Source organism: Pristiophorus japonicus, chromosome 8 (genome assembly GCF_044704955.1).
Source record: "Pristiophorus japonicus isolate sPriJap1 chromosome 8, sPriJap1.hap1, whole genome shotgun sequence".
Taxonomy (NCBI): Eukaryota; Metazoa; Chordata; class Chondrichthyes; family Pristiophoridae; genus Pristiophorus; species Pristiophorus japonicus.
This window is the reverse complement of record NC_091984.1, coordinates 120,801,927-120,814,053: the sequence shown is the minus strand read 5'-3', so window position 1 is coordinate 120,814,053 and position 12,127 is coordinate 120,801,927. Positions and strand designations below refer to the sequence as shown.

Here is a 12,127-nt window from a genome sequence, read left to right as displayed (position 1 = left end):
TCGGAGGTGTATGCGGACGGCAAGCCTTCAACCGCAATTTTCACGCCATTATTAATTCGATTCTTTTCAGGAAATACGCAGACATAACTTGGCTGTCGTTAAACTGTCCAAGATGAAGAGTCAAAGTTTTCAAACTGCTGCAAACCCAACCACAAAACATAGGGCAAATAGAAGATTGATGAATAGCATACAAAAGGATGCTGGACATCTGAAATAAAAACAGAAAATGCTGGAAATACTCAGCAGGTCAGGTTGGATCTGTGGGGAGGGAAACAGGGTTAACGTTTCAGCTCGATGACCTTTCATGAGAACTGGAAAAAGTTAGAGATGGAACAGGTTTTAAGTACAGTGGCAGGGAAAGGGAGAAAACAAAAAGGGAAGGTCTGTAATAGGGTGGAAGACAGGAGAGATTAAATGACAAAAGTGATGGAGAAAGGCAAAAGGAGATGGCGATGGGACATGAAGAAACTAAAGATGGGTCTAGAGGTGTAAATGTCAATAGCAGAATCAACAGCTGCTGTCCAATAAAATGGGGGCAGAGATTATGATCTGAAATTGTTGAACTCAATGTTGAGTCCGGAAGATTGAAGTGCCTAATTGAAAGAGGTGCGGTTCCTCAAGCTTGCATTGAACTACATTAGAACAGTGTCGGCCAAGGACAGAGGGGTCAGAGTGGAAGTGGGGCGGATAATTGAATCGCCTCGCAAAAAACAAGATCTCACCCTCAACACCCCCTTGAGTTTCAAAAATTGCTAGATACGTGCCTTAAATACGAATTAAACCCACCATAGAAAGTTTGGGCTGGTATTTCACGACACAAGGACCCTTTTAATGACAAGATTTATGTTCCTGCAATGCCGCTCAAACTCAGAGACCCAGAAAGGGAACCAATGAAAATATGGAGTCGCACACCCCCCGGTGATAAATTGTTCCTAGAGACTTAATTTTTTCTTCTTACTTTTCCTTTGTCTTTTTTTCCCCCTACACTCTTAATCCAATGTTTCTTTCCCCCTCTATTTCTCTATCTAATTTGACTTTAATTCAGCTTATTACCTTCTCAGTCATTAGCTCTGCTTCTTTCTCAATCCTTAAATCTTATTGGTGAAGTCTGTTGGTACCATCGTTCACACAAATTCCTATGTGCCCCGTTATCACCTTGAACTTCCAGAAATTTGCGTCACAAATGTATGGAGCCAACAGGGAGGAAGCAAATCCAACTCAGCAGAATCTGGCCCATTAAGTGAACTTGTGCAATTTTGGAAAGCAAAGACAGTAGCAATAGCTGAGAGACCATTTCTCTTAGATATTTAATATAATTTGCTTATGCATACAGATTTCCACTGCTTTCATTACATTTCTATTAGTGGGAACCAATACAGAGCTAAATAGTCACAGCAAAAAAAAAGTTTTGAAGGGCTAGAATTAGATAATAATCCGTTGTTTGAATATCATCTGCGTGCAAGTTGGCATTAAATTAATATTCACAAGACATATACAGCTTTTAGGCATAACTAGATCGAATACAAGCTATAACTGAGTTCCTTAGGTTGTATTACAGTAAATACATGTGTACCTAAACCCTATTGTGCTGGAATGTTCAAGCATTTAAAACTGTGTTCCCATTAGTTGAGAACTCAGTTTAATTTTCTCCGCTACAAGCCAAAATGCATACTGTAAACAAGCGTCGACTTAATATGTAATAATCTATCGCATATCAAAAAAAATTCTGAAATTTAAAAGATTATTCATTTTTTTTCTCCATAATAAAAAACTTACTAGATTTGCTAGTACGTGTATCGATTTAAAAGGCCTAAAAATGTCACTCAGCATAGACATCATTCTGAAACATTTATCATACAAGTGTAGCATGAAAACTTGATTGATTGTTCTAGAAGCACATATATTGTACAGCACCATGACAACTAACTGCAATTAATCATTCAAGTGCCCACATCATAACTGGGTTCTGGACTAACTTTCAGCATCATGTAGGAGCAAATTCAGCAAACTCAACAAAATAGGATACAATTAAAACTCCATTTTGTTTAATACTTGAAATTCTTAAGACAGGAATTCCTGTGGTTTGAAAACTGCAAGCTGGAGGCTGGGCAAGAAGGCCAAATGCCTACCCACTATCCTGTATTTATGATTATTTTAGAGCTCTCGAGCATCAAAGCTTGAAGACAGTTGAGAAAATCTTCAGCAAATGAGCTACGCCTTGGTCAGACTTATTGGTACTCCAACACTCATCAAAAGAGGCAAATTGAAGGCTCGAGTCATGTTCTTACAAGATTAAAAGCAAAGCCAAATTCAGAGACAGAAATGTGAAATAAACAGTAGTCTGCTGGAAACTGTTGATATTCAGATATAAATAGACATGCCTTTATCCTACTTTGTTGGTTAAAAAATACACATACATAAACAAACTGGCCTGTCAGCATTTGCAGAGAACACTGAGAAGTTAATGCTTCAGATGCATTAAAACTGCCACAGGGGTCACTTTTCTGTCCTCTCCATAAATGCAGCCTGACCTGCATTTTCTGGTTTTGTTTTAGACATACTGAGTTAGTTATAAAAGAAAGCAAAAAGAGACAAATTGTGCCTGGAGGCAGGTTTAAGAAGGAATTCATATCAGGCAGTACACATTGAAAACTGATCAAGAGTGAAAGGAAAGGAGGGGGAGAAAAATTGAGATTTTAGTTCAGAGTGAAGTTGAGCAGTATTGTGACCGATAATTCAGGAACAGTTAAGAAGATCTGGAACTATTAAAGTTAATGAAGGACTCAGTAGTTGCCATTCAAATCATGAAGGGGGATTCAACTTTAAACTGACAGTGCAACCATTTATGCAGGTCTAATACCATTTGTACAAACACTTAAATAATGATAAAAGTATAAAAAGTCTGCCTACAGCATAATCACAAGACTGAGATAAGGAGAAATATCTTCATTCAGAGGGTGGTGAATCTTTGGATTTCTCTAGCCCAGAGGGCTGTGGAGGTTCAGTTGTTGAGTATATTCAAGACAGAGATCAATAGATTTTTGGATATTAAGGGAATCAAGGAATATAGGGATAGTGCAGGAAAGTGGAGTTGAGGTAGATCAGCCATAATTTTGTTGAATGGTGGAGCATGCTCAAGAGGCCGAATGGCCAACTCCTGCTCCTATTTCTTATGTTCTTATACAAGTGAGGAAGTGAATTCTGGACATCTTAGCACATCCATCCAGACAAAAGACCTAAATTCCCCTGCCCATTAGGTCATCAATGAAATTTCGAATGATTAAGGTTTTGCACCTCCGCTACTCTACCTGCCAGACTAGTCCAAGTATTGATCACTTTTACACAAACAATTTCTTCACATCTGCCCCAAGCTTAACTTCTACTTATTTTAAAATTATGCTCACTATTCTGACATATCTTGAAATAGGACTCCAAGCCTTATCAATGCTTAGTATCTTGTACACTTCTACAATATCTTAATTCACCATCCTCACAACCGAACAGCCCTACTTTCTCCAGTCCTTCATCTTCAGTAGCAGCCTTTATTGAAAGATGTATTAAAAATGTGTTCCACTGCCTATCTGGGATGGCACTCAAAAATGTCAAGGTGGCTCAATATTCATCAACTTTCATTACAATGTTTGATACTTTGCAAATTTAATTCCTAGATTCTCCACACTCTGGGAGATACACTATTCATCTCGAGTGGATTTTTTGTTTTGAGTCATTTCAAACCTTTACCTTTAAGTCCTGAAATCTGCATGGATTACTTGAGTCAGTAGGGCATGTTGTCGTTTTATTGAGAAGTATTCATTTATTATACTATTCTCTGATCATCCCAGTTAACAACCTTTAAGGTTCTATCCTCTTCCCTGACTATTCTCTTGCTATAAACTAAGGTCTAAACAAGCATTTCTTGTGTTTAACATTTTATATCTTGGTGCAGCACATCTTCAACTTTTCTCAGCTCCCGTTACTCTTTGCCCCTCTAATCGCAGGATAGCTCAGATGAATACATGGCTTGAGCAGTGGCGCAGAAGGGAGGGATTCAAATTCCTGGGGCATTGGAACCAGTTCTGGGGGAGGTGGGACCAGTACAAACCAGACGGTCTGCACCTAGCAGGACCGGAACCAATGCCTCAGGGGGAGTGTTTGCTAGTGTTGTTCAGGAGGAGTTCAACTAATATGGCAGGAAGATGGGAACCTATGCAGGGAGACAGAGGGAAACAAAATGGAGACAGAAGCAAAAGCTAGAAAGGAGAATAGTAATAGGGCAGAGAAACACAAGGCAAAAAACAAAAAGGGCCACTTTACAGCAAAATTCTAAAGGGTCAAAGTGTGTTAAAAAGACAAGCCTGAAGGCTCTGTGCCTCAATGAGAGGAGTATTCGGAATAAGGTAGATGAATTAACTGTGCAGATAGCAGTTAACGGATACGATGTGATTGGCATCACGGAGACATGGTTCCAGGGCGAGAACTCAACATACAAGGGCATTCAGCATTTAGGAAGGACAGACAGAAAGGAAAAGGAGGCAAGGTGGCGTCGCTGGTTAAAGAGGAAATTAATGCAATTATAAGGAAGGACAATAGCTTGGATGAGGTGAAATCGGTATGGGTGAAGCTACGGAATGCTAAAGGGCAGAAAACGCGAGTGGGAGTTGTGTACAGGCCACCAAATAGTAGTCGTGAGGTTGGGGACAGCATCAAACAAGAAATAAGGGATGTGTGCAATAAAGGTACAGCAGTAATCATGGGCGACTTTAATCTACATATTGATTGGGCTAACCTAACTGGTAGCAATGCAGTGGAGGAGAATTTCCTGGAGTGTATTAGGGATGGTTTTCTAGACCAATATGTCGAGGAACCAACCAGAGAGCTGGCCATCCTAAACTGGGTGATGTATAATGAGAAGGGACTAATTAGCAATCTTGTTGTGCGAGGCCCCTTGGGGAAGAGTGACCATAATATGGTAAATTCCTTATTAAGATGGAGACTGACAAAGTTAATTCAGAAACTAGGGTCCTGAACTTAAGGAAAGGTAACTTTTGATGGTATGAGGCGCGAATTGGCTAGATCAGACTGGCAAATGATACTTAAAGGGTTGACGGTGGATAGACAATGGCAAACCTTTAAAGATCATATGGATGAACTTCAGCAATTGTACATCCCTGTCTGGAGTAAAAATAAAATGGGGAAGGTGGCTCAACCGTGGCTAACAAGGGAAATTAAGGATAGCATTAATTCCAAAGAAGAGGCATACGAATTAGCTAGAAAAAGCAGCAAACCGGAGGACTGGGAGAATTTTAGAATTCAGCAGAGGAGGACAAAGGGTTTAATTAGGAGGGAGAAAATAGAGTATGAGAGGAAGCTTGCCGGGAACATAAAATCTATGGAAGCTTTTGCAGTCAGTTATGTGACGAGAAAAAGATTAGTGTCGGATTCGGGTGAATTTATAATGGGGAACAAAGAAATGGCAGACCAATTGAACAAATACTTTAGTTCTGTCTTCATAAAGGAAGACACAAATAACCTTCCGGATGTACTAGGGGACCGAGGGTCTAGTGAGAAGGAGGAACTGAAGGATATCCTTATTTAGGCGGGAAATTGTGTTCGGGAAATTGACGGGATTGAAGGCCAATAAATCCCCGGGGCCTGATAGTCTGCATCCCAGAGTACTTATGGAAGTGGCCCAAAAAATAGTGGATGCATTGGTGATAATTTTCCAAAAGTCTATCGATTCTGGATCAGTTCCTATTAACTGGAGGGTTGCTAATGTAACACCACTTTTTAAAAAAGGAAGAGAGAAAATGGGTAATTATAGACCAGTTAGCCTGACATCAGTGGTGGGGAAAATGTTGGAATCAATCATTAAGGATGAAATAGCAGCACATTTGGAGAGCAGTGATAGGATTGGTCCAAGTCAGCATGAATTTATGAAAGGGAAATCATGCTTGACAAATCTTCTGGAATTTTTTTTGAGGATGTGGACAAGGGAGAACCAGTGGATGTGGTGTATTTGGACTTTCAATAGGCTTTTAACAAGGTCCCACACAGGAGATTGGTGTGCAAAATCAAAGCACATGGTATTGGGGGTAATGTACTGACGTGGATCGAGAACTGGTTGGCAGATAGGAAGCAGAGAGTCAGGATTAACGGGTCCTTTTCAGAATGGCAGGCAGTGACTAGTGGAGTGCCGCAGGGCTCAGCGCTGGAACCCCAGCTTTTTACAATCTTTATTGATGATTTAGATGATGGAATGGAGTGTAATATCTCCAAATTTGAAGATGACACTAAACTGGGCGGCAGTGTGAGCTGTGAGGACACTAAGAGGCTGCAGGGTGACTTGGACAGGTTAGGCGAGTGGGCAAATACATGACAGATGCAGTATAATGTGGATAAATGTGAGGTTATCCACTTTGGGGGCAAAAACACGAAGGCAGAATATTATCTGAATGGCGGCAGATTATGAAAAGGGGAGGTGCAGCGAGACCTGGGTGTCATGGTTCATCAGTCATTGAAAGTTGGCATGCAGGTAATGAAGAAGGCAAATAGTATGTTGGCCTTCATTGCAAGAGGATTTGAGTATAGGAGCAGGGAAGTCTTGCTGCAGTTGTACAGAGCCTTGGTGACTGGAATATTGTGTTCACTTTGGTCTCCTAATCTGAGGAAGGACATTCTTGCTATTGAGGGAGTGCAGCAAAGGTTCACCAGACTGATTCCAGGGATGGCTGGACTGACATATGAGGAGAGACTGGATCAACTGGGCCTTTAAACACTGGAGTTTAGAAGGATGAGAGGGGATCTCATAGAAACATACAAGATTCTGACTGGACTGGACAGGCTAGATGCGGGAAGAATGTTCCCGATGTTGGGGAAGTCCAGAACCAGGGGACACAGTCTTAGGATAAGGGGTAGGCCATTTAGGAATGAGATGAAGAGAAACTTCTTCACTCAGAGTTGTTAACCTGTGGAATTCCCTACCGCAGAGTGTTGTTAATGCCAGTTCATTGGATATATTCAAGAGGGAGTTAGATATGGCCTTTACGGCTAAAGGGATCAAGGGGTATGGAGAGAAAGCAGGAAAGGGGTACGAAAGGAATGATCAGCCATGATCTTATTGAATGGTGGTGCAGGCTCAAATGACCTACTCCTGCATCTGTTTTCTATGTTTCTATGTAAATCACCTGTTCTGAAATTGCCTGCAATTTTCCCCATGGGCCTCCTTCTCCTCTACTTGAGTGATTAATGAAGCTTCATTTTATTTCCAATTTCACTCGTTATGTATTTGTCCTGAAGTCAACCCGTTTTCCTTATGCCTTTGCAGTTGACTTTTTAAAATGGTGTATTTGGGCGTTGGTTGTCACTAGTATTGAATCCCAGTTCATGTCAAATTTAATATTGTAGTCTTTATCTCTTCTAAAGTATTCCATTTTAGAAACAGAAACATGAGTAGGCCATTCAGCCCCTCGAGTCTGTTCAGCCAGTTCAATCATGGCTGTTTTGTACCTCAGTTCCATATCCCTTGATACCCTTACCCAATTAAAAAAAAAAATTATCTTGAAAATTTCAATTGACCCAGCATCCACAGGCTTGTGTGTGAAGAGGGGTCCAAATTTCCACTATCCATGGTGTGAAAAAGTATTTCCTGATTTCACTTCTAAATGGCCTAGCTCTAATTTTCAAATTTCATTCTGGACTCCCCTATATAAGTTTCTATATAAATACCCTACTGAATCCCTTTATCATTTTAACTACCTCGATTAGATCATCCGTCAACTGTCAAAACTCAAGGGAAATACAAACCAAGTTTATGAAACCGTGCCTTATAATCTAACCTTTTAAGCCCTTGTACCATTCTAGTAAATCTGTGCTGTAACCCCTCTAAGGCCAATAAAGCTTGGCTCAGTGGCAGCATTCTCACCTGAGTCAGAAGCTCGTAGGTTCAAGTCACAGTCCAGAGACTTGAGCATATAATCCAGACTGTTACTACAGTACAGAGGAAGTGCTGCACTGTCGGAGGTGCCATCTTGCAGATGAGACATTAAACAGAGGTCCTCTCAGGCGGACACAAAGAATACCACAGCACTATTTTGAAGAAGAGCAGGGGAGTTCTCCTTGGCATCCTGGTCAATATTCATCCCTCAACCAACATCACTAACACAGATTATGTGGTCGTCATCACACTGCTGTTTGTGGGATCTTGTGTATGCAAATTGGTTGTTGCTTTCCCTACATTAAAACCGTAACTAGACTTCAAAAGTACTTCACTGGTTATAAAGCACTTTGAAAAGTCAAGGTTATGAAAGGCACCATATTAAGCGCAAGTATTTTTTATTTTTTAATCTTTCCTGAGGGTTGGTGCCTAAAACCAAAAGCAGTACTCCAGATGGGGTCTGACCAAGGTAGTGTGCAAATTAAACATAACTTCCTCCTCTTTGTATTTTAGCCCCCTTGAGTTAAAGGCCAACATTACATTATCCTTTTTGATTACTTTTTGTACTTGTGCACTAGCTTAATTTTTGGACAAATTCCCCCCCACCCCCACACACAATTATTCTGAGCTGGTGGTCTGTAGTTATATTAGAAACTTCCAGTCTCATTATTTTACTGGGTAATTTACCATTCCTATTTACTCTGTCCATCTTTAATATTCAGTACCTTGTGCTATATTTGTCATCTTTGACCCAAGCCATCTTTCAGTTACAGTCACCATAGTTCCAAGTGCCACAACAGTCTGCAATTAGAACATTCATGATGAATATTTCCAGTATTCATATCCAAGCACCTTGATAAAGATTTTCAACCGCCTTGTGCCCTCAATGCTCAGCTCTTGCTAGAGAAAAAAAAACATGTAGCGCCTTTCACAACCTCAGGTAGTTCCAAAGCCTTTTATAGCCAATGAAGTACTTCTGAAGCGTAGTCACTGTTACAATGCAAGAAATGCAGCAGCCAGTTCATGCACAGCAATGTACCACAAGCAGCAGTGATAATGAGCAGATACTGGGTCATCATGTGCTGTGGCAGAGGGTCTAATATTAGCTAGATTGGCCCTCGCACGTTTAGGTTTTTTTTTAAATGTTGCTTGACAAGTTGCTCAAAGTGTGAGCTGGTAACAGCAAGACAAGGGAAACTGGGCATCTGGGACCCGAGTGAACAGGACAAGCAACTGTTTATATCCATAACCAATCAGATTGAAGAATTGTGAAATTAACAGTGCAAGGACTGAGTATAAATTAAGAGCGACTGAATTCAATGTCAAATTAGGTAAAGAGGGAAAGATTAGATTGAGACACAGAGGAAAAGTAAAAAAAATCATTTTCAATTTTAGATTTTTAAAATCTTCAATAATTAAATCCCAAGGGAATGAAACTCAACTCTTACAATAGTTAATTTTCAGTGCAGGAGAGCTTGTCAACACTCATCACATCTTTAAAAGGGTACTTGGACTTAAAATGACTGATGGGAGTTTAATTCATATGTGCCGAGCAAATACAGCAACTACAGCCATTCAATGCATTTCACCGGGGGGAGCCAGCGATATGCCGTTTGAGAAGCTAACAGCGGAGTGACGCAACTCAGCCACTTTTGGATATCCACAGTTAATCGGGCCTCTGCCCCTCATCTGAAGTTGCTGTACCATTTGCACATGAATAAAAGCAAGTGCCATTAGCCTTACTGATATTTTGACAGAAGAATCGGGCCAATCTGTTTGTGATGTTGTTTGAGGGATATAATATTGGCAAGGACATCAATGACATATTTCCTGATTGGTAAAGAAGATTAAATCAAACACCAGAAAACATGCCTTTACATCCCATATTGGTATGTTTCAATGTGATTTTCATATATCTGTTCTTGAACATTTATATACAATTAATTCTATTTTGTTAGTCCCTATGTGGATCAATTATGAAAAACCAAAAGATACTTTTAATTCAATGTCCTTCTGCATGGAGAAAATTGCTTGACATTGTTTTGTAGGAGTGATTAATGTATCTCAGACTCAAGCTGCTATTAAGATTGGAACCTCCAACATTAAAATAGGGTGATTAACAAAAAAATCTCAGTCGAGATGGCACATAATTGATACAAACTGGAGGAAGGCTTAGAAATTACAAACCCTCGACTATCTTTGAGGTCATACGGGATGGACATGCTTAGACAAATGCGCTAGGGACAAGGAGAAATCCAAGTTTAGGGTTAGTACCAGTCCACTCGTGTCGATCCCTTTCTCAGACAGGGCACACAACCACAAAATCATCATAGTATTTTGCAATACAAGCTCGATTTGGAGGAGTCTCCGATAGCCAACATTGTAACCTATATATGCTCTTCTTCGGTTCATGTAGGCCTGAAGAGCAAACTACCTAAATGGTCTGAGTGCCACTGTACTTTGGGAAATTCAACAATGCTGTGAAATTAATGCAGTTATTCAGGAGGAAAGATATGAAAGCACTGGCCTTGCTGAACAATCAGTCATTTGTTTGATCTGGGCAACAAACTGGCTGACAGTGCATATGATCTCTATGCCAGCCTGGAAGGAGTAAGAGGCAGAAAAGTTAAGAGGAGGTGACCTTGACTGCAATTGGCAGTGCCGTCCATACGACAGAGCTTGTTACTGGGGCTCTAACTGCTGTTAAGTAAATACAGTTGGTGGCTCAGTAGCAGATGTAGGCAGTTTACCTCTGGTGCCATCTAATTTCAACATACCTTCCCTGATTATCTCCGCTCTCTTGCATGAAATCCTGCGAGACACACTATGTCTTTTTCATACCTCGCAATAGAATTGAATTTAAGTAAATTACTGTGTACTTTTGGGATTCCCTTCTTGGCAGGTGATAAGCTCACTGGTGAGCACACTTAGCTCTGGGTAGGAAATATGAATAATAGAAGGCTGCATCATATTTAAGTCAGCGACATGAAGTTACACGAGATTATGTAATCACTGACTGCATATTAGAAATAGAAAGAGAAACATATATAGAAACGATGACATTGGGGGATGCAAGAGATACCAGAAAAACATAAAACCTTCAATACAATTCAGTGGACAGCAGTGAGTGGGAGCAGATGGTCAAAAAACGGTGGCTTCAAGAAATCAACATAAAATTGACCCAAATTCAAGATTTTGTACCAACTTCCACGCAGAAGACAAGATGTTATTTTTAAAAGCCGTCAATATTGCCCTCTAGCCACGTTAGGGGGGTATGTTTTGTAAACTTCAATCTTTTGCGAGTCTTTCTTCCGCCCCCCCTCCCCTCACACCCCGCAACAACAAAATCCCATTTTCAAGAGGATGCAAGCTGCTAAAAAGGGAAACAGCGGCCTGCTGGCGGTCCGGCCTGGCTGTGCGGGAGCTCCAGGGCCAGCAAAAAGCCCCCCGGGCAACAGGGAAAATGGTAAAAGCCACTCACCAGTACAACACCGAGATAATCAAACATACAAATAAAACGTGCCGCTGGTTCATCTTTTCACAGTAATTAACATCGTCGTGGCCTTTCCCTCCCCCCTCCGACCTCCTCCCGCCGGGTTAGTTATGCTTCCTTCAGCCAGTCACTGAGGTGTCCATGGAGAGCCGAGCTGAGCCGAGAGCCTTGCTTTCTCTCCCACCGCTGACACACGCCCCAAGCCTACAGGCCTCCGTTGCACCTGAGAACCCTCGCGGCCGCCTCGCGCTGTCGAGTTGGAACCTCATTAGTATTCAAATACCCGACCACGCCCCCCCCCCTCTCCTTTCCCGACCTCACTTCCTGTCCCTCTCCCACCGCCGCCTCCTCCTCCGTCAGTGACATACTTCTTCATGAAGATCAGCGGACGAATTAAAAAAAGAAAGCGAGGGAGGGGGAAAGCAAAAAAAAATCTCCCCTGACGCAATAATCAGAAACGCGTTCCCGCCCACCTCACCGATTGTTGCGTCGACATACTTCAAACCTAGACGTCATCACTAAGACGACGCGCCGTGACGCTGCCGGAATGCAGCATGGGAGTTGTATTTTCTTTTTAAATCCCTCAATTAAAGTGCGGGCGACGGTGGCTGGGACTACAAAGACCAGAAAATTTTGCGTCAGCGTGTGAGCACACCAATGTTTGGCTTTGCGAACAGCTAGCGATCGGAGTGCAACGTGTT

General features: G+C 41.4%; 1 protein-coding gene across 5 annotated transcripts in view; it reads right to left on the bottom strand.

The window, feature by feature from the left end:
- suco (SUN domain containing ossification factor) overlaps positions 1 to 11,701 on the bottom strand; it is a 112,404-nt gene extending 100,703 nt beyond the window's left edge. For all 5 annotated transcript variants that reach the window (XR_011594094.1, XM_070887381.1, XM_070887383.1 and 2 more), the window contains exon 1: positions 11,415 to 11,701. Coding sequence is in view for 4 of the 5 variants with exons in the window: in XM_070887381.1 (XP_070743482.1) it covers positions 11,415 to 11,467 (53 nt within the window). In the remaining variant the exon portion in view is untranslated. The remainder of the gene's footprint in view (positions 1 to 11,414) is intronic.
- Positions 11,702 to 12,127: the final 426 nt, after the last annotated feature.